Source organism: Mastacembelus armatus, chromosome 12 (genome assembly GCF_900324485.2).
Source record: "Mastacembelus armatus chromosome 12, fMasArm1.2, whole genome shotgun sequence".
Taxonomy (NCBI): Eukaryota; Metazoa; Chordata; class Actinopteri; order Synbranchiformes; family Mastacembelidae; genus Mastacembelus; species Mastacembelus armatus.
Window position 1 is genome coordinate 247,869 of NC_046644.1, and position 23,174 is coordinate 271,042.

Sequence of the window (23,174 nt, forward strand, 5' to 3'; positions counted from 1 at the left end):
TATTTCTCCTATATTGGCTTCTCTTCATTGGCTCCCTGTAAAATATAGAATAGAATTTAAAATCCTTCTTCTCACATACAAATCCCTTCATAATCAAGCTCCTTCATACCTTAAAGACCTCATAGTACCATATTATCCCAATAGACCACTTCGCTCTCAGAGTGCAGGCCTACTTGTGGTTCCCAGAGTTCTCAAAAGCAGAATGGGAGGCAGAGCCTTTAGCTATCAAGCTCCTCTCCTGTGGAACCAGCTCTCAGCCTGGGTTCAGGAGGCAGACACTCTCTGTACTTTTAAGGCTAGACTTAAAACCTTCCTCTTTGACAAAGCATATAGTTAGGGCTGGCTTCAGGCAACCCTGAACCATCCCTTAGTTAGTTATGCTGCTATAGGCCTAGACTGCCCGAGGACCATCGGTGCACTGAGCTCCCCTACCCTAACCCCCCTTCTCTCCCACCTCATGTATATTCCACCATTGAATGTCACTAACCTTGTGCTCTCTCTCTCCCCTAGTTTGTGCTCTCTCCCTCTCTCTCTGTTCTCTCTGTACCTTCTGCAGGTGTCCCTGGTCCTGGAGCTGTTTATCGCTGATATGCAGTTACTGGCCCCACCAACTTGCAGTGTCTATTTGTTGTTTATTGTTGCTGTTCTTTTCTCTCTGCTCTATCCACTCACCCCAACCGGTCGAGGCAGATGGCCGCCCAAACTGAGCCCGGTTCTGCTGGAGGTTTTTTTTTTCTTCCGTTAAAGGGAGTTTTTTCCTCTCCACTGTCGCCAAGTGCTTGCTCATAAGGGAATTGTTGGGTTCTTAGTTTTAGTTTTTGTAAAGTGCCTTGAGATGATTTGTATTGTGATTTGGCGCTATACAAATAAAATTGAATTGAATTGAATTGAATTGAATGTAACAATGGCTGTGCTGTTTGTTGCTTGAAATGTGTTATTCTATCAATGAAATGTGTTTAAGGTTTACAACTGCTTTGTGTTGCACGTAGAGGAACACCAAGAGCAATCCATGCTCTTTTGTGTGTTCCTTTCTCTTTTTCATTGTAAAGGTTTTCAGCCTGACTGACGGACTGGCTAATTGATTGATTGATTGACCAATTGCCTAAACCAAGTTGCATGCAATCTGCTGATTCAACTGCAACAAAAAACAACAAAGAAAGATTAAAGACAAGTTCAAATTGATCCATTTAACCTGTAGATGGCCAAGGCCTTTTCAAGATTGGGGAGAAGTGAAGTAAAACCCTTTGATCACTGTTGTTTAAAGAAATAAAGCTTTTCTTAAAAAGACAAAATCATATCTTTGTGAGTAATTTTTAACGATTCAAATCTTTAGTAGGATCTGACAGTCTTGACAACCACAGACAAGGAAGGGACATCTTGCTGTGCTATTTTAAAATACATCACTGGTATAACAACTTAATAAAAGCGTCACTGCAGTGTACTTCCACCATGTACTCACACTGGGTGTTTCAGTCTATTAACTAACTGTGTGTGTGTGTGTATGTGAGATGGATAGGCCATGGGGTTGATGGGAAAAGATGAGCACAATTACAGAGATAAGGCAGCAGATGAAGAGAAAGACCTGATGACTTGTAAACACTTTCTTTTTCCTCTACCAACCCTCCATCTCATTTTCTGCAATCCTCCCATCAGATTCATTGCTTTGTCTTACTTTGTGTCTTTCCTCTCTTTCTTCCCTCTTCTTCTTTCTGCTCATCTTGCCACGTGTCTTCATAAGCATCCCCATCCATTGGTTGTCATGGCTACACCTGTCCTTTTCGCTGCCACATCCTCATTTTTCTCTCATTTTTGTCCCACCTTCTCTCATTGTCTTTCCCTTCATCGCTCTTCCTCCTGAAGTGTCCTTCCCACCCTCCCCGTTGCTAAGGCAACACCTCCTGCTCCTCTACATTTTGCTTCCTACTTCCCCCCTTCTATCTCAATGCTTCCTCTCCTCCCATCATCATTTCTCCTCCTGTTCATCTCCTCTGTCCTCTTATTTTTCAACTAATTTCCTCTCATCCATGTCTGTCCCTCATGAAAAATCCTGCTTTTCCCATTTGCTGAGTTACGAGAGTTCCTTCTGTTCTATTGTCATTTAGTCACATATGAATAACTCCCGAAGTACTGTTTCCCTTCACATCATCTTTTGTTTATCTCTCTTCTTATCCCCGCTGAGGCTCCAGTCCAGGTCCTTGTCCAGGTTCCCGAGCCTCAGTGCGCCGACGTGCCCATCCCCGCTGAGGTTCCACCGCAGCAGCCCAAACCTCAGTGTGCCGACATGCCCGTCCCCGCTGGGGTTCCACCGCAACAGCCCGAGCCTCAGCAGCAGCCCAAACCTCAGTGTGCCGATGTGCCCGTCCCCGCTGGGGTTCCACCGCAACAGTCCCGGTCCCAGTCCTAGTATCAGTCCCCGGGGCGCAAGTCCCGGTCCCCAGAGTTCCCCGAGCCCGAGCCGCAGCAGCTCGAGCAACCAGAGTTCCCCGAGCCCGAGCCGCAGCAGCTCGAGCAGCCAGAGCCAGAGCCCGAGCCACCTCAGCTGCCAGAACCAGAGCCCGAGCCGCCTCAGCCGCCAGAGCGAGACCCAGAGCCACCTCAGCCACCAGAGCGAGACCCAGAGCCGCCTCAGCCGCCAGAGCCAGAGCCAGAGCCCGAGCTGCCTCAGCCGCCAGAGCCAGAGCCCGAGCCCGAGCCACCTCAGCTGCCAGAGCCAGAACCAGAGCCCGAGCCGCCTCAGCCGCCAGAGCGAGACCCAGAGCCACCTCAGCCACCAGAGCGAGACCCAGAGCCGCCTCAGCCGCCAGAGCCAGAGCCCGAGCCGCCTCAGCCGCCAGAGCCAGAGCCAGAGCCAGAGCCAGAGCCCGAGCCCGAGCCACCTCAGCTGCCAGAGCCAGAACCAGAGCCCGAGCCGCCTCAGCCGCCAGAGCAAGACCCAGAGCCACCTCAGCCACCAGAGCGAGACCCAGAGCCACCTCAGCCACCAGAGCGAGACCCAGAGCCACCTCAGGCAGCTGAACGACCCCGGACCTTCGTCCGCCAGAGAGGTCCTCCTCCGGAACGGCTTCGGACCCCTGCCAGCCTGAGAGGCTGTCCTCCGGAACAACTTTGGACCCACGCCTGCCGGAGAGGCCGTCCTCTGGAACGGCTTCGGACCCACGCCTGCCTGCGAGGCCGTCTGCCCGAACGGCTTCGGACCCACGTCTGCCGGAGAGGCCACCTTCCGGAACGGCTTCGGACCCACGCCTGCCTGCGAGGCCGTCCGCCCGAATGGCTTCGGACCCACGTCCGCCGGAGAGGCCACCTTCCGGAACGGCTTCGGACCCACGCCTGCCTGTGAGACCGTCCGCCGGAACGGCTTCAGACCCCCGCCTGCCTGCGAGGCCGTCCTCCGGAACGGTTTCGGACCCACACCTGCCTGCGAGGCCGCCCTCCGGAACGGCTTGTTGTGGACGCAGCTCCCTCCCTCCCGCCCTGGACATTGTGATGGAACCTTTTAGGCCGTCTGGGAGCCGGCCTTTTAGGGGGGGGGTACTATTAGGCCCCGAGCCTTGTTTCCTGTTCGTCTTATTTTGGTCAGTTCCTGTGTTCTGTTTCTGTTCAGTGTTAATCCATCCTGTTACTCCTCTTTCTCTCCTCAGATGTCTCCTTTTTCAATTTATACTGCCACTCATTTTCTTAATTTAATTTTCTATTCCATTTCCTTTTCCCTCATGCTTTTCTTCTTTTCCTTTTCTCTACTTCCTCTTTTTTCTTCCTCTTACTCTTCTTCTTCCTCACCTACTTGTACATCCCCATCCTTTTTTCTATATCATCCTTTTTCTTCCTGTGCTTATTCCTCACCCACTGCCACCTCTTTTTCAACTCCTCTTTCTTTCTTTCTTTCTTCCACCCTTCCTTTTCTCAGTCAGTCACTAATGAATAGGTGTAGTGACAAAGTGGGTGTGTTCAGTGTGTGTGTACGTGTACTAAACACAAAAAGGAAAATACTCTTTTCGTTGCAACATATTATCTATCTAACATTCTTTATGATACTGTGCTTAAGCCATCAGCGCAGGGTGAGGTCAGAGCCCAAACTTGAACATCTACATCCAGAATGGATATTACTGATAACACTCCAAATCATTAGTATAAATACTTTGCAGGTTTATATAGTTAGCCTTCTACAAAGTCTACAAGGGAAAAAAATCATGTTTGGGGATTGAAGGTTAATTTTGTACAATTTTGTACAAAATGTGATGTCAAAATGTGAGCCAGAAAACTAGATGTACTGCAGAACAACAGAAACTAAAGAGACAAACTATCAAACAATCTTTTAAATAAAAATATATACATCTCTTTTGCAGCCTTTAGTAAACTAATGGTGGTAGCAGCGCACAATAAAATCTTTGAAGCACTACAGATGTCTAAATCCAAACTCCAGTCAAGACCTTTAAAAAACAGGAGTTGTATATCCAAGTTGAACTTCTCCACTCCCAATCAGAGGAGTTCAAAGCTTGTCCTTGGACTTACTCTGAACTACATAGGGGAAGCTCCATATGATGGTTTCTGTGGAACATTTTTACATTAAAACACTGAATGCATCTGGTCTGCAGCTGATACAGTACAAACTCCCAGCCTGAGGCGGCGTCTACCTACATTCCCTTCCTTGTCTCCCTGCACTCCAATGCCTCACTTCCTGATCAATAACACCCTTCCTCCACCCTCAGAGGAAAAAAAAACACCTGGATAACGGCAAACAACACAGTAAGAAATCGCAGGATTTAAAATGCTTTTATTCTCAATAGTCTGGAAAAGACTGAAATGATGTAGAGACTAATTTTTTCTTATGGCTCAGAAACTGGAAAACGTAAGTCAGAATATAAATGTAAGTTCATATTAATGTATCAGAAATAATAATTGAATAATATAATAAAATGTGTAATAGTGTAACAGCCACAGAGGGCATTTGACTGAATTTTTACTTTAGCTATCAAGCTCCTCTCCTGTGGAACCAGCTCCCAGCCTGGGTTCAGGAGGCAGACACTCTCTATACTTTTAAGGCTAGACTTAAAACCTTCCTCTTTGACAAAGCATATAGTTAGGGCTGGCTTCAGGCAACCCTGAACCATCCCTTAGTTATGCTGCTATAGGCCTAGACTGCCCGAGGACCATCGGTGCACTGAGCTCCCCTACCCTAACCCCCCCGCCCCCTTTCCCTTCCCCTCCCCTCTCTTCTCTCCTCCCACCTCATGTATATTCCACCATTGAATGTTACTAACCTTGTGCTCTCTCCCTCTCTCTCTGTTCTCTCTGACTTAAAACCTTCCTTTTTGACAAAGTGTATAGTTAGGCCTGGCTTCAGGTAACCCTGAACCATCCCTTAGTTATGCTGCTATAGCTCCCCTACCCTAACCCTCCCTTCCCTTCCCCTCTCCTCTTGTCATCCTCTTCTCCCCCCTCACATGTATATTCCACCACTGAATGTCACTAACTTTGTGCTCTCTCTCTCCCCTAGTTTGTGCTCTCTCCCTCTCTCTCTGTTCTCTCTCTCTCTGTGCCTTCTGCAGGTGTCCCTGGTCCTGGAGCTGTATATCGCTGATGTGCAATTACTGGTCCCACCAACCTGCAGTGTCTATTTGTTGTTTATTGTTGCTGTTCTTTTCTCTCTGCTCTATCCACTCATCCCAACCGGTCGAGGCAGATGGCCGCCCAAACTGAGCCCGGTTCTGCTGGAGGTTTTTTCTTCCGTTAAATGGAGTTTTTCCTCTCCACTGTCGCCAAGTGCTTGCTCATAAGGGAATTGTTGGGTTTTTAGTTTTAGTTTTTTTAAAGTGCCTTGAGATGATTTGTATTGTGATTTGGCGCTATACAAATAAAATTGAATTGAATTGAATTGAATTGAGAACAACTACAAACAGAGGCAGCTAAACCAGCAACAGGCCAACATCTTAAGAAAAGATTATTTGGTCTAAACTGTTTTAATGTACTTCAACAAAAACTCCAGAATTACACACACACACACACACACACACACACACACACACACATATTATATATATAGTTTTACTATATATTAAATATATAGTTGCAATTCTCCAAATTGTAATTAACATGTAATTTATGTATGATCCAAAATCATAATAGCCAAATGTGTTATAAAACGACCACAATTCCTTCCATCCGGACTCACATTGGCAGCTGAATCCTCGGTGGGGTTCGTTCCTCCTTCCTCTGATAAGTCTGGCGCTGTAGGGACTGAGACGGGCAGCAGAGGGGAGCGAGCCTTACCAGCCTGACCCAGAGAGGCTGTCTTCACCTGGGGCTTTGGAAGGCTTGCACCTGGGGAAGAAAGGAAGAACACCTAAATGAGTCAATGCTCCTCAGTTCACACCATGGTGTATTTGATTGTGACATATAGTGCTCTTCTAAATCAGGTTTTATGGCAGTTACTTAACAGAACAAACAGAACTATGGAGCAAGCACAGAAGAAAATATATTCTCGGACCTCCACAGAGCAAGCTCTCAATGTGTTATAAAAACACTGTTTTCCTGGGAGCTGTTGTTTAGTGTTGATGTCCATGTGAGCGCTGACAGCAACAGTTTGAGCTCATAACACGCATTTACTGCAATATAACAATAACAAATAAACAAGAATAAATAAATTAAATTCCTGTGTCTACAGTGTAAATACTGCTCAGCGAGACAAATATAAGGATCCTTCTCTACAAAGCAAGAAGAAAAATGAAAGAAAAACAACACAGAACAGAAGACTGGAAATATAGTAGACAAAAGAGGAATGTCTAGGTTTTTTTTGTCTTCTCAGATTCTGAGCAGCCTCCTTATGTCTGAACACATCCTGAGGCAGCGTCTACCTACATTCCCTTCCTTGTCTCCCTGCACTCCAATGCCTCACTTCCTGATCAATAACACCCTTCCTCCACCCTCAGAGGAAAAAAAACCACCTGGATAACGGCAAACAACACAGTAAGAAATCGCAGGATTTAAAATGCTTTTATTCTCAATAGTCTGGAAAAGACTGAAATGATGTAGAGACTAATTTTTTCTTATGGCTCAGAAACTGGAAAACGTAAGTCAGAATATAAATGTAAGTTCATATTAATGTATCAGAAATAATAATTGAATAATATAATAAAATGTGTAATAGTGTAACAGCCACAGAGGGCATTTGTCTGAATTTGTACTTTCAATACAGAGCCTTCCTGTGGAACCAGCTCCCAATCTGGGTTCAGGAGGCAGACACTCTCTGTACTTTTAAGGTTAGACTTAAAACCTTCCTTTTTGACAAAGCGAATAGTTAGGCCTGGCTTCAGGTAACCCTGAACCATCCCTTAGTTATGCTGCTATAGCTCCCCTACCCTAACCCTCCCTTCCCTTCCCCCCTCACATGTATATTCCACCACTGAATGTCACTAACTTTGTGCTCTCTCTCTCCCCTAGTTTGTGCTCTCTCCCTCTCTCTCTGTTCTCTCTCTCTCTGTGCCTTCTGCAGGTGTCCCTGGTCCTGGAGCTGTATTTTGCTGATGTGCAGTTACTGGCCCCACCAACCTTCAGTGTCTATTTGCTGTTTATTGTTGCTGTTCTTTTCTCTCTCCTCTGTCCACTCACCCCAACCGGTTGAGGCAGATGGCCGCCCAAACTGAGCTCGGTTCTGCTGGAGGTTTGTTCTTCTGTTAAAGGGAGTTTTTCCTCTCCACTGTGACCAAGTGCTGCTCATAAGGAATTTGTTAGGTTTTTTTGTTTTTTTGTAAAGTGCCTTGAGATGATTGTAATGTGATTTGGCGCTATACAAATAAAATTGAATTGAACTGAAAACTTTAAGCACATTGAGAAGTAAGTTTTCAATGCCTGACTTTGATTTATAATAGAGTATTTTATATAGCTTCAGACTAGTTAGGGTAAAACAAAATAACCACACTTTCCAAACATTTAGACGATAGCATGAACAAAATGTCAGGCTGAAAAATGAAGTGAAACAAAATGGCAAGGCAGTCTGAGAATACAAATGTATATGACTAAGTTTTTGTTGGAAAGTCATGCTGAAAAATAAGTCTGTGAAACATTGCTGCAGGTGAAAAGGACCAATTGGCTTGCAGATGATTCAAAAACTGAATTAAAGTATCTCATCTTCTTTTCCCCCCTAAATGGTTCACTGAACAATCTGTCTTTGAGAACATGAAATAGGTTCTGAGACAGTTTAAATCACAAGTTCTTCTTCAGATCAAATAAAAAAAGAAGCTTCTTCACTTAAAGTCTAATTAGATTTCTTTTTTTACCCACAAATACCATATTGAAAGTCTGATTTCTGGTCTCTGCCAAGAATAAAGATTTCTTTCATTATCTTGAAGCATAGTCTCTGCTTTCCTGTAAACAGCATGAAAAATGCCCACCTTAGGATTCCAGCTGAAAGCAATAAAGAAAACATAAATACTTCTTCCACTTCAAAATTAAAGTCCATATCTACATTAGGTTACCTATATACTGACATAATTACACAGTGTATATGTGTGTGTAACATACTGTGATTAGTGGTAATTATGAAAAACATGATTTATTCTGCGGATACCTCAAGAGGTAAGATATATTTTATTTTTTTAACAATAGTACAGATTCTGTATACTTCTGTTTCTTTGTTTCCTGGATTTCAGATCATTCATATGAAAATTATCTCGTAGTGACTTGAAGTCACAGGTGTAGATTGCCTACATTTTTTGGTTAATGATGCAGTGTCCTTTAATCACTTTGTTAGCATTCAGATCTATATATATATTTTCACCTTCATCTCTGCATCATGTTTTCACATCAGTACAGTAACAAAATAAAGCATCACACAATGTTTTCAGTTTGAGCATGAGCTTTGAAATTATTGCTAATATGATCATATAGCACACTAACTCTATATAATAGATCTATCTATATAATATAATACTTTACCATTAAACGCTGCTAAAGCTTTCACATTTTACACATTGCACCTTAGGTTTGAAGCATAAGTTCACATTTTAAGGCCTTGGCTACACTACCGTTTACAGCAGGAAAATGTCGAACAGAAACCTAAACTGATCAAAATAATTAAGGGAACACTTAATCATCATAGTATAACACCAAGTCAATTAAACTCAGGGATATCAATCTGTCCAGTTAGGAAGCACAAGTGATTGTGCATCAGTTTCACCTGCTTTTGTGCAAATTAAAATGACAGCAGGTGCAATGCAAAAGCAAGACAACCCCCTCCCACAGAAAGGGAATTGGTTTTGCAGGTGGGGGCCACAGACAAATGATCTCTCCTTATCCTTCCTGAGCAATTCTTTTCAAGTTTTTTGTTTTGCTAGTAATCATGTAATTACTGGTAGCACAAATCAGCACTGGTCAGTACTCCAAGATGAGACATCTGGGAACAGTCTCAAGAGCATGGAGGAGATACCAGGACACTTGCTATTACACCAGGAGAACTGGACAGCAGGGCAACAACCCAGCTCCAACAACCAGTATCTCCTCCATTGTGCATGGAGGAGCACTTTGAGAGTCCTACAGAGCCCTACGGTACAAAATGACCTCCAGCAGACTAGTACTGTACATGATTCTGACCAAACTGCCAAAAACACACTCCATGAAGACTCACATGAGGCACCATAGTCTCACACCCAAACTGGAAAACACAAAAAACAAGTTCTGCTTGTCATTGTGTACCATCCACCTGTCCCTTACTCAGAGTTTTTAACTGAATTTCAGACTTCCAGTCTGATTTAGTGCTTAGCTCAGATAAAGTCATTATAGTGGGAGATTTTAACATTCATGTAGATGTTGAAAATAATAGTCTCAGCACTGCATTTAATTCAATATTAGATTCAACTAGTTTCACTCAAAATATTAATAAACCCACCCATTGTTTCAATCACACCATTGATCTTGTTCTGACCTATGGCATCAAAATTGAACATTTAATAGTTTTCCCCCAAAATCCTATTTTGTCAGATCATTCTTTAATAACTTTTGAATTTAAAATGATGGATCATGCAGCATTTGGAAGAAAATTCCACTACAGCAGATGTTTATCTGACAATGCTGTTAATAATTTGAGAAAATGATTCCATCGTTATTTAAATCTATGCTTGATACTGTGGCCCCTCTGAAAAAGAAGTTAGTGAATCAGAGGAGATTAGCTCCATAGTACAGTTTACATATCATATTTGAGACCACTCCTCTTATTGAACAGAAAAACAGAACTGATCACCAAATTGACCTACTTTATCTTACTGAAACCTGGTTACAGCAGGATGAATATGTCAGTCTGAATGAATCAACCCCCCTCAGTCATAAAAATTATCATGTTCCTCGAAGCACAGGTCGAGGTGGAGGAGTAGCTGCAATCTTCCACTCAAACCTATTATTAAACTTTCATCCTCAGAACAGTTATAACTCATTTGAGAGCCTCACTCTTAGTCTCTCGCATCCAAACTGGAAAACACAAAAACCAGTTCTACTTGTCATTGTGTACCGTCCACCTGTCCCTTACTCAGAGTTTTTAACTGAATTCCCTGACTTTCTGTCTGATTTAGTGCTTAGATCAGATAAAGTTATTATAGTGGGAGATTTTAACATTCATGTAGATGTTGAAGATAACAGCCTCAGCATTGCATTTAATTCTATATTAGATTCAATTGGTTTCATTCAAAATGTTAATAAACCCACCCACTGTTTCAATCACACCCTTGATCTTGTTCTGACCTATGGCATCAAAATTGAACATCTAATAGTTTTTCCCCCAAATCCTGTTTTGTCAGATCATTCTTTGATAACTTTTGAATTTAAAATGATGGATCATGCAGCGTTTGGAAGAAAATTCCACTACAGCAGATGTTTATCTGACAACGCTGTTAATAAATTTAAGAAAATGATTCCATCTTTATTAACATCTATGCCAAGTATAAACATAGTGGAGGGCAGTTGCTTCAATCCCACTTCCTACCAAATTGATCATGTTGTTGACAGCGCTGTAGCCTCACTGCGTGAAACTCTTGATTCTGTAGCCCCTCTGAAAAAGAAGTTAGTGAATCAGAGAAGACTAGCCCCATGGTATAATTTACATATTCGTACCTTAAAGCAGGCATCACGAAGGCTGGAAAGGAAGTGGCGTTCCACAAACTTAGAGGAAATTTTTCTAGCCTGGAAAAACAGTCAACTAACATATAAAAAAGCTCTCCATAAAGCCAGAACTGCATACTATTCATCACTAATAGAGGAAAATGCGCCACTGCTATGCGGATGACACTCAGTTATATCTATCTATTAAACCTGTTAACACAAACCAGTTAACCAGACTTCAAGCCTGTCTAACTGACACAAAGGCCTGGATGACCAGTAACTTTTTACTTTTAAACTCGGAGAAAACAGAAGTCATTATATTTGGGCCTAAAAATCTCAGAAATAACTTTTCTAAAATTATAGCTACTCTAGATGGCATAGCCCTGGCCTCCAGCACTACTGTAAAAAACCTTGGAGTTATTTTTGACCAGGACATGTCCTTTAACTCACACATAAAACAAATTTCTAGAACTGCATTCTTTCACCTGCGCAACATTTCCAAAATTAGGAACATCCTGTCTCAAAATGATGCAGAAAAACTAGTCCATGCATTTGTTTCCTCAAGGCTAGATTACTGTAACTCATTACTATCTGGATGTCCTAATATCTTAATAAAAAGCCTCCAATTAATCCAGAATGCCGCAGCCAGAGTCCTGACAGGAACTAGCAAGAGAGATCATATTTCTCCTATATTGGCTTCTCTTCATTGGCTCCCTGTAAAATATAGAATAGAATTTAAAATCCTTCTTCTCACATACAAATCCCTTCATAATCAAGCTCCTTCATACCTTAAAGACCTCATAGTACCATATTATCCCAATAGACCACTTCGCTCTCAGAGTGCAGGCCTACTTGTGGTTCCCAGAGTTCTCAAAAGCAGAATGGGAGGCAGAGCCTTTAGCTATCAAGCTCCTCTCCTGTGGAACCAGCTCTCAGCCTGGGTTCAGGAGGCAGACACTCTCTGTACTTTTAAGGCTAGACTTAAAACCTTCCTCTTTGACAAAGCATATAGTTAGGGCTGGCTTCAGGCAACCCTGAACCATCCCTTAGTTAGTTATGCTGCTATAGGCCTAGACTGCCCGAGGACCATCGGTGCACTGAGCTCCCCTACCCTAACCCCCCTTCTCTCCCACCTCATGTATATTCCACCATTGAATGTCACTAACCTTGTGCTCTCTCTCTCCCCTAGTTTGTGCTCTCTCCCTCTCTCTCTGTTCTCTCTCTCTGTACCTTCTGCAGGTGTCCCTGGTCCTGGAGCTGTTTATCGCTGATATGCAGTTACTGGCCCCACCAACTTGCAGTGTCTATTTGTTGTTTATTGTTGCTGTTCTTTTCTCTCTGCTCTATCCACTCACCCCAACCGGTCGAGGCAGATGGCCGCCCAAACTGAGCCCGGTTCTGCTGGAGGTTTTTTTTTCTTCCGTTAAAGGGAGTTTTTTTCCTCTCCACTGTCGCCAAGTGCTTGCTCATAAGGGAATTGTTGGGTTCTTAGTTTTAGTTTTTGTAAAGTGCCTTGAGATGATTTGTATTGTGATTTGGCGCTATACAAATAAAATTGAATTGAATTGAATTGAATTGAAAATAAGAACAATCCCAGGTTTCTCTTCAGCACTGTAGCCAGGCTGACAAAAAGTCACAGCTCTGTTGAGCCCAGTGTTCCCTTAGCTCTCAGCAGTGATGAATTTATGAGTTTCTTTACAAATAAAATCACAACTATTAGAGATAAAATTCAGCAGATGCTTCCTATACCTGCAATAAATGAATCTTCTACTACAGTAGCTCTTGAATCATCTGTAGGACCTCAGTTATGTTTAGACTGCTTCTCTCCCATAGATCTCTCTGAATTTACATCAGTAGTTGCTTCATCGAAATCATCAACGTGTCTCTTAGACCCCATCCCGGCTAGACTGCTTAAAGACACCCTGCCATTAATGAACTCATCTTTATTAGACTTGGTAAATTTATCTCTAGTATCAGGCTATGTAATACAGCCCTTTAAGACTGAAGTAATCAAACCCTTACTCAAAACGTCTAGTCTTGATCCAGGAGTCTTGGCTAATTATAGACCAATATCCAACCTACCATTTATTTCTAAAATCCTAGAAAAAGCTGTTGCTAAGCAGCTATCAGACCACTTACACAGGAATGAACTATTTGAAGATTTTCAATCAGGATTTAGAGCACATCATAGTACAGAAACAGCACTGTTAAAAGTCTCCAAGGATCTTCTCTTAGCCTCAGATAGCCTTGTTTCTATACTTGTCCTGCTAGACCTTAGTGCTGCATTTGACACTATTAACCACAGCACATTACAGACTGGAGCATGTGATTTGAATCAAAGGAACAGCATTAAAATGGTTCCAATCTTATTTATCGGACAGATTCTGATTTGTTCATGTTCATGATGAACCTTCCACACACACAAAAGTTAGTTATGGAGTTCCACAAGGTTCTGTACTAGGACTGATTCTGTTCACCTTGTACATGCTTCCTTTAGGCAATGTTATTAGGAAGCACTACCACTGTTATGCAGATGACACTCAGCTGTATCTATCTATGAAAACTGTTAACACAAACCAGCTAACCAGATTTCTGGCGTGTCTAAAGGACATAAAGGCCAATAACTTTCCACTTTTAAATTCAGAGAAAACAGAAGTTATTGTATTTGGGCCTAAATATTCAGAAAAAGTTTTTCTAACAATATAGCTACTTTATATGGCATATCCCTGGCCTCCAGCATTATTGTGAAAAACCTTGGAGTTATTTTTGACCAGGATTTTCACACATAAAACAAATCTCCAGAACTGCCTTCTTTCACTTGTGCAATATTGCCAAAATTAGGAACATCCATAGGTCCACAGGCTGTCCACCTGGCTGAGATTCGATCATGGCATGAGCCACACCAACTCCTCACATTTTGATTTCTTAAAATTTGTTCAGTCTTTGGTTTGGGTAAGCTCGCTCTCATGCTCATGTTTTCTCATTGACCTCACCAGGACATTAAAGTGGCTCAAAAATTTGAATCTATATCTTTCAGACCCAGTATTTCACAGTAATGCTGACCTTGTGTGGCTCTGAAACTCTATGTCTGAAAATATGGTGCAAAAATCCCTGCCAGCTTCATTTCAAAATGAAGCAGAACCAAATGTATGACTTCTCAGCATGCTGCTGTCAGACTGAATCCAAACGGAACTCAGCTCTAGAAAAAAAAATGTGGAAAAACACAATGCAGCAGAACAGAGCTGAAGCAAAGGTTATACATCCACAGTGGAGAAAGCCATAAAAGACAGTTTCACGGTGCCTGGCTCACCCTCTGGGGGTTTGTCAGAAAGAGGTGGTGGTGGGGATGTGGAGGGGGACCGGTGGCTCGTCTGTTCAGACAGGTGGATATATTTACCAGACAAGCTGGAGTGGAGGTGTGAAGCATCCTCCAGGGTTCAGCAGTGTCTTTATATTTCTGGGTTGAAGGCAAAGATGGAGAGATTGATGGCTGATGGGAGGTGAAGATGAAGTGGGCGGGGTTATTGATTTTTAGAACAGTTTGAAGTAAATACACTTAAAGATGAAAAGTGTCTTTAAAGGACATTGTATCTCTGCCGGGTTGTATCTCATCTGTTTCCCACAGCAGTGTGGTGGTTCTTTGTCTGCTTGCTTCATCTTCTTTTTATATCAAGTCTATCTGCCTGTCTGATGTCTGTCAGTCTGTGCGCCTGTCTTTCTGGCCAGCGAGAGAGCAGCAAGCTGGCCAAGTGGTTAATGTTTAATGAACATAACAGCATCTTTATCTATGTATTTGTGCAAAAACTGTGAGAAATAATTTGTTTTTAATGTCCTATAATCATGATGTAGCACCTCAGCCCTGATATTAAAATCTCATAATTTTACTAATTCATTTGATTTAGTATTTATGTATATATATATATATATATATATATATATATATATATATACATATATATAAATAAAGTATTATTATTACGTTTAAAGTTTTCTTTTTGACAAAGCTTATAGTTAGGGCTGATTCAGGTGACCCTGAACCATCTGTTATGGGGCTTTTTCACTAGCACTACTCTGCTTTATTTGACTTGACTTGACTTGGTTTTTAAGGTTTTCCATTAGGGGATAGTACCTAGTAGCAGGTACTTTTTTAGTACCTCCTTGGCTGGGGCTCCAAGCGAGCTGAGCTGATACAAAAATGTGATGTCAACAGACTACAGGCCACTCATTGGACAGGGAGCGGCATCACTGGAAGAGTCATGCGTGCGACAACCAACCAAGTCCGACACAAAAACCGGCATTTTTAAAAATCGTTTGTTTTCTTATTTTTATCATCTTTAGCAAAGCAAATGGATAATGTTATTCCAAAACAACAAAGTGGTCCTACAAGGAGGTGCAGATGTATGCGTTTGTGATGCATATAAAAGACATCATGGCAGTTTCAGCTGAGTAGAGTAGAGGCCTAGACTGCCTGAAGACTTCCCATCAGTACACTGAGCTCCTTTCTCCTTCCCTCTTCTCCCCTCCCCTCCCCTCTCCTCACCTCTCCCTCTCCTCCCCTCTCCTAATAATTTGTGTCCTTCAACGTGACATGAAACATAAAAATATCTATCACAGCTGGCCCTGTGGCTGCCTCAAGCTGTGGCTGAAATGTCTTTTCTCAGTATCAGACACTGAGTCAGACAATCCCATTATAGCTTCCAGCATTAAACTGCACATTCAGGCCAATTTAGATGAGTAACTGTCCACCATCATACTTTACTCTGCAGTTGGACTTTGGAGGTTTGATTTAAAAGAAGAACATCTGATACTGATATTGATAAGATTTGAAAAAGAATCAGGAGGTTTCTGTGTTTGGTGGAGAAAAAGTCTCTTTGCGGCTCCAGTTCTAGCTCAGACATAGAAGTTGTTTGTAACATATTACTTAGTAAAGTGATGTAATTACCGGTTGCTAAATCACAGTATCTGCTTTTCTAATGCTATACGTATTAAATACAAAATGAGTGGGCAGGGAGGATTTGATATTATTTATAGTGAGAATTGAAAGTAAAAGTATTGTAATTCAATTTTCAATGAGTCATGAGATGAGATAAACTTCAGGAATGACAAATGAATAACTACTGCCTTCAAGTAACTTGCACAACAATGTTGATAATATTATTTCTTTTTCAAAACTATAGTATTTATATCAGCAGTATGGTTTCTTGAAGTATTTTCATTTTTTGAGTTTCTGCATCATGTTTGGATGTTGACCCTGTCTCACACAAAATATGTTTTTATTCTGATATATCACTTTGCCATATACTTTTCAGAGAAAATGTAAACGCTACCTAGGATTAACATTTTGTTCACATTACACCATCACACAGTCATATCAAGTAGCCAGGTGTTGATGACATGATTTCCATGTCCTGATTGTTGTAGCAGAAACACTGAAATGTTGCCAAATCACTTGCAAAACAAGATGTTTGCCCTGGATTTTAGCAGACCAGAGAACTCTATATTGCAACTTTGTTGGACTCACAAGAGACAAATTAATAAAAGACTGAAGCAAACTATTCTGACTGATGACATCATCTCACTTTCTCAATTTAGAAATCTCCCTCCACAGCAACAGAATGCATTATGCAATTTTTTGAAATAACATTGAATATACAGTAACATCATGTTACATAACACACATCACATCATAACACACCAATTCGTGTTTTCATACATGTACTTATTTTTTATTTCTTTTTCTTTTGTTAATGAATAAAATACAGCCAGTTATCCAACATTAGCACCATCAGGTCCTCTGCATACCATCTGCACACAGATACGACAGGTGTGTTAGCAGTCCCAACTGTCTTGGTGAGTTCCTGTGTGTGACAAACCTGTGTGTTCCCACACAGCTCAAATGAAAGAAAGAAATTGAACTGTGAGAAGGGCGGTAATGTGAGGCCACAAACTGACTGTGCTTCAGTTTGAAATAGGAAATTAGTTAATGTCAGCATAGCAAGCTATAGCTAGACAGCCAGGGACCTGCTTTGCTGTTGTTGCTGTGGCCATGTCTCTTTGACTGTGGCTAAACAAAACTGCTAATGAATGCATGAGTGCTGGACTGTGTATTTTGGTGGCCTTTGAAAATGGCAATCCTTACAGCTGTAGAAATTGTTGGCCGTGTTGTTACTTCAATTTATTTTACCACAATAAATAGTAAAAAATAGTGTTAGTTTCAGTAGTCAACTCCAGGCTGCTGTCACCTGTATATCCAATACTCCCTTGTGGTCATGGTTATTTACTTAATGCTGCTGCTGCCCAGGCAGTATTTCAAAAGCTTCACTTCACCCACCTCTAGACTCCACATTATAGCATCTACATTCACCTCAGGGTGCTATGTGCCTGCTGTGCTGAGCTTAGCATTTCCTTTTGGTAAGTGACAAGGTTAGAGCCTAGATGCCAAATACCAAAGGCGTACAGTATTTAACAGTCCCATAAAACAAATAAAAGTCAACATGTCCTAATCAGGCAGTGTTGACATTATCTGAACTTTTCCTAAACTTTTAATTTTTTTTTCTCCATTTGCTTCAACTAATGCGAAAAGTCATTCTCTAGTTTCAGCACTGTTGAAAAGTGAGATACACTGACACATATATCCAATAAAAGCATTGCCTTGGTATTTATAAGTATGTACTGTATGTCTTTATGTATGTATTATACTATATACCTTGCAATCCAGACACGTCTGGAACAGAATCCAGAGACTGTCGAACAGTTCTAACACAAACATCAGGCACACTGGTGGAAGATCTAGTATCAGGTTTCTATTCATCTTATAAACTTGATCCTCATCCTTTAGCTCACAATTATTTCTCACCCCCTCTCTTTCTGTCTCACCACACAGTCCATTTCAACCATGACAGCCCTGCATTCTTTACACTGAGGGAGTCATTCAGGCAAAGATAAACACACAAATAAGACCAACAATGAGCATCAAGTGCCATCGCTCACAAGTCTGTTTACCCTTGATTGAGAGCTGGAGGGGAGGAGGGAAGTTGATGGAGGAGCGCTGCCTGGCTCTGAGGCTCTCAATCAAGGGGGGGGGGGGGGTTATAGGGTGAGTGGGGGGTCTCTGGGAGTCGAGCCGAGCGTTGCCGTGGGCTCACTATTGCTGAGCGAAAGGTTTCCAGGAGACAAAAATCAATGTTAATCTGAGGCCACCTGGGCGTGTAAACAGACCCATAATGGAACAATATACCCACCACCACACACACATTCACACGCTGAGGTGGTACACACCTACAGATTGCAGTACACACAACAAATACATCAAGACATACACACACCATCCAAGGATCATATGTACTGTAGGCGAGTGTTTTGTTTTCTGTTCACGCTGCTGCAGGTGATTAGGGGGAGAATGAGAGGATGAGCCAGTGGTGGAGAGGAAAAATAGATAGAAAGATCTAAAAAAAAAGACACACACTAAGAGATAAATATAAATGTAAGGAAAGAAAAGTAAAAATAGGGAGGGAATAAGAAGGAATATAGTGTTTATCCCTCCAGTATTTGTAGAATCCATGACAGAGAGCAGCGAAGCTGTTCTGCAGCTTATTATTGAGCATCCCCTTACCTACACTTCGGAAGTAGGGTTCTTGAGATTGTTAATGCTCAGTAATGCTTTTTAATGCTACTAGGAAGCTTCAACGACACACGACCACAAATGGATGTTTGGTTTTTCAAAGTTCAAAGAGCCTGGTGGAGCTATGTTGGAAACATGTATGTGACGATGCCATCCTCATTTTTAATATCTGCTATACAGCTCTTATTACTTTGTGTAACAGTGTGGGGATGTGGTAAAGAGGTCTGGAATGAGGATAGTGTCATGAACTAGAACGTGGTCAGGAGCAAACTTCATTCACAACAGAACACAGGAGTGAAGACCGTCATTTATTGAAGTAGTCAGTTATAACTGGCAATGTCCAGCAGATGGTGACGATGAGTAGGGCGTGACAAAGATCAGTAAGGCAAGAAAAACATCAGGCAGTTGTGTTCATAGGTATACTGAGGCAGAGAAACAAAAAACTCTCGTAACCGAGGATCTCAGAGTTCATACGCCAGGTCTCTCAGTCCGACTCCAGTCGGAACGAACAAAAACAAAGAGCGCAAAAAGAGTCAGGCACTTCTCTCTCGGCATAAGGTAACAATACAACGGAATCTTCCACCATGATCCGCTGCAGACTGGGAAGGCGACAGGCGTCAAACAAAAACAGAAACCAACGAGGACTCGGCAACAGAGAGAGTTTGACAATAAGTGAAAACGTCGGCCGTAGATAGCAAAGAGGGTTAGGCAACACACAACCTGGCAAAGGACAAAAGGCACAAACAGGTGTATAAAAAGGCATGGGGTGAAAACGAGGTGCAGGTGAAAACAATGGGCTAATTGGGTCAAAGAAAAGTGACAAAAAGAACCAAAACAAGATCCTGCCATGATCCTCTTCAAAATAAAACAAACAGGAAGTGCAAGGTGCGGATCATGACAGATAGTTTGTTCAGTATTTCATCATAAACTAAAGTATTTCAAATCCCAACATTTTAACTTGATGATGTTATAGGAAAAGTAAAAGTATCAATATGTTTCATCTTGTACACAATATGGATGCCTGTACCAAATTTCAAGGCAATTAAGCTGCTACTTGTAAAGGTATTTAAGTGTAAAGAGAGTCAGATTTTCACAAGGGAGCTAGAGGTTTTCTACTGTAAATATACCAAGTCCTTTGGAGGTAGAAAGCAAGAGGTGGACAAATGGAAAGACATGTAACATAATGGGAGAGAGAGAGAACAGGAAGAGGTCAGTGCAGATCAGATCCATCCCCCTGGCTAATGTCAAGGCCAGTTAGAGTGCATCCTGCAAAATCACACACACATGCTGCATGGACCAAAACACACCATGTAGCAGCCTGAGGCTAATGCATTTAGCATCCATGAATAAAATATTAAACAAAGTCAGTCACTCAGTGGGGAGAATCTAGCTTAAACAAAGAATCACTACAGTCTGACAAAACTAACAACAGGCTCCAGCTCCAAGAACAGCTATAGACAGTGAAGCCTGACATGTTTCAAAATATTTGTTTTTAATCTACACATGAGACAAACCTCACTTATTTTTTTGTTCACACTTGAAGAAGTGAGACCTGGCTGTTGCTATTTAACAGAATGAGCAATAAGTAATAAATAAATCAGAATAGAAAACCAATTGTCTAGGACAGGGAACATCTATAGGGAGGGATGGAAATGGACATGCCACAATAATATCATGTTACATTAGGTTACATGTGTTATATCACCTAATGGACATGTTTAGGGTAGAACTGTTTATTGCTGCCCTGTCTCTTGAGCTTTTAGATGGCTGTAAAAAAGAGGAGCTATTTAAAACAACAGAAAACTATTTTAAGATTTCGCTTTATAGACAGCTGAGAAAATATGATTTTAACGTGGCTCTGGTCAGTGAACTAGAGGGACTGGTTGTGAGGTTTGCACCAGTGGGAGGGGTTTTGCTTTCTCAAATCTGGATCTGGTGATGAGCCAGGCAGAGTGGGCAGTGAATGCTCCAGTGCCAAGCCCAAGATGCAGGACCGCAAGGTGTAGGTCAGGAGCTGTGTAAAGCTGTGCTCCCTCCCTATGACCCCCTTTCCTCCGTGTCGCAGATCGGGCACAGACGCTAGGTTAAAACTGCGTCTGTATGTCTCCAGTTGGAAGCCCAAGTCAAGGAACATGAGAGACGGACTCAGTTGGAGTATCACCTCTACCTAAAAAGGATCGAGATTGAGGCAGACAAACTGATCAGGCTGCATCAGCTTGAGTTAGATGCACAGCAAAGGGCTCAAGCCCATCTGCTCTGGTAGGTTTAGGTTTGGTTCCTGTCTCCATTCCGAGAGAATGAAGTACATTTCTATTTCGCCGCTTTTGAGAGAACTACTGCCCTCAGGACTCTGTTGGCCGTCTGAAATTTGGCCTCTGTTGTGCAATGTAAAATTCATGTTAAAGCTCAAGAGGTGGTCTCAGCTCTGTCTGTAGAAGATAGTCTTGATTGTGATGTTGTGAAGAGTGCCATACTCAGAGCATATGAGTTGGTCCCAGAAGCCTGTGAGGAAAAGCCACGGGAAAAGCTGTGAGAGTTATTTCTATTGGAGGAATTTAAGAAAGCTAATGGTGCATTTGAAAGAGAACACGGTGTCTTTGATCTCTACTCAGCTATTTTATAGCTGAGTATGTGTTAACTTACAAAGTTGCATTTCCTGCTTTAAGTTCAGAAAAGTCATGTCCCGCCTGTCTCGACTCAAAGTCCCTAAAGCAGATCAAGTGTGGAAGCAAAGGCATCCTTTTATTGTCACAAGGCAGGGCATGTTATCGCTCATTGCCCCGTGTTAAAGCAAAAGGAGCAACTCCAGAGTCAGGCCAGTAAATATCAAGTGAAGGGGCTGGGTCTAGTTCAGTCAAAACATGGTCTAGTTCAGTCTCACTCTTACATGGCTAGTGGATCCTGATAAGGGGTTTCGACTGTCACATATAGACACACAAAGACAAACAACCACACATACTCCTATGGGTAATTAAGAGTCACCAATGAATCTAACATGAACCCACGACCTTCTTGCTGTGAGGCAACAGTGCTAACCACTCATGTGTTACCATGCTGCTGAGATCTTTTTTTTAAAGGGAAATGATATTGTAGGAAATATTGTAATATTGTAGGAAAAGTTACTCTGTTGTTAGAGGTGCTTGATGGGCCTCCGACTGAAAGGTTTATGTCTGGATTCTTCCTCCCCGTTTCCTTTCTGTGCAGTCACCTATGCGCAGGAACACAAACAGGCAGATAACATCCAGCTGGTCGGCAGTTTTCTTGAACTGATCCTTGCTGAGACATCCCCTAAAACACTGAAGAAGTCAAACTTAACTGCTTGAACTGATGCAAGATACCTAATGAAAAACACTGTTGCCAGTATCTCGTGAAAAATTCTAATTGCTAATCTAATTTCTAATCTGCTCAGGAAGCAGATGAATCTCTAGGCTGGGGTTACGCTGCCAAGGTGGATGAGCCACAGTCTTCCAGGGGTGGAGTGGTTTACTTAGCTAATGATGGATTGTTAATCTGATGGTGGTGACCAACCATCATTGACGGAGCTGAATATGTGTGGAGTGCTGTTAAACAAGTGGTTTTACCGTCAGTTCATTGGCAACAAGTACTCGATATGACATATCATGACAGTCCGTGGTATGCAGAGTTTTTCCCTGCAACTTTTGAATGCTAAATGTCATCACTGGAGTACCTCTTCCAGCAGCTAAGGAAGAGGAAGGAGCTGTACCCTCTGGACTGCTCCATGTTAGGGAGCCTGTGGGCCTCACAGTGAAGAGGTGGACTCTTGCTCACCTACCAGGACCACTTCTCATGCAGACTAATGAGCCTAATGAACACTTTCAACTCCTTTTGGCAATGATGACTCATTTTATGGTGGTTTAATTTACTGACTTCCTGGTCCTGCTCATGTGTTCTTAGAATTTTTATATTCTATTACTAAACTGGAGAAAGTTTTAATCCTTGGTGATTTTAACCTCCATACTGATGACCCTTCCAGTAATTTGAGTTATTAAGACACACGAGTCCATAAACACCATGTCTCTGGTCCCCTGCATAATAAAGGCCATACACTGGACCTTGTCTTCTTGTCAGGATCCTGCCTGCACGTCCTGTCATGGACCTGTAGTTTGAAGGATCAGACAGGATCCACTTTGTCTGTGTACGTGCTTCTGCACCCCCGAGTCTGTGTACGTGCTTTGGCACCCCCAAGTCTTTGTACGTGCTTCGGCACCCCGAGTTCTGTGTAGTCTGAGTTCTGTGTATGTGGTTTCTGTTCCTTCGAGTTCTGTGTTCATGTGTCAGTTTCCGAGTCCTGTGTTTATCTTGTCTGGCTAGTGTTCCTGTTTTCCCGAGTCCTCAGTTTAAGTGTCCTGTGTTTATTTCTTTAATAAAACCCTGCCTGCACTGACTACTGTCTCTGAAGTGTCTGCTTTGTTTTGTGGTGTTTTGTTTCCCCAGGGGCTCAGTTTTAGGC

General features: G+C 42.2%; 1 protein-coding gene across 1 annotated transcript in view; it reads right to left on the minus strand.

The window, feature by feature from the left end:
* The window catches only part of LOC113124673 (netrin receptor DCC-like), a 131,271-nt gene that overhangs the window by 16,520 nt on the left and 91,577 nt on the right, over positions 1-23,174 (minus strand). Inside the window, exon 22 of the mRNA XM_026297722.1 lies at positions 6,170-6,318. Coding sequence (XP_026153507.1) covers positions 6,170-6,318 — 149 coding nt within the window. The remainder of the gene's footprint in view (positions 1-6,169; positions 6,319-23,174) is intronic.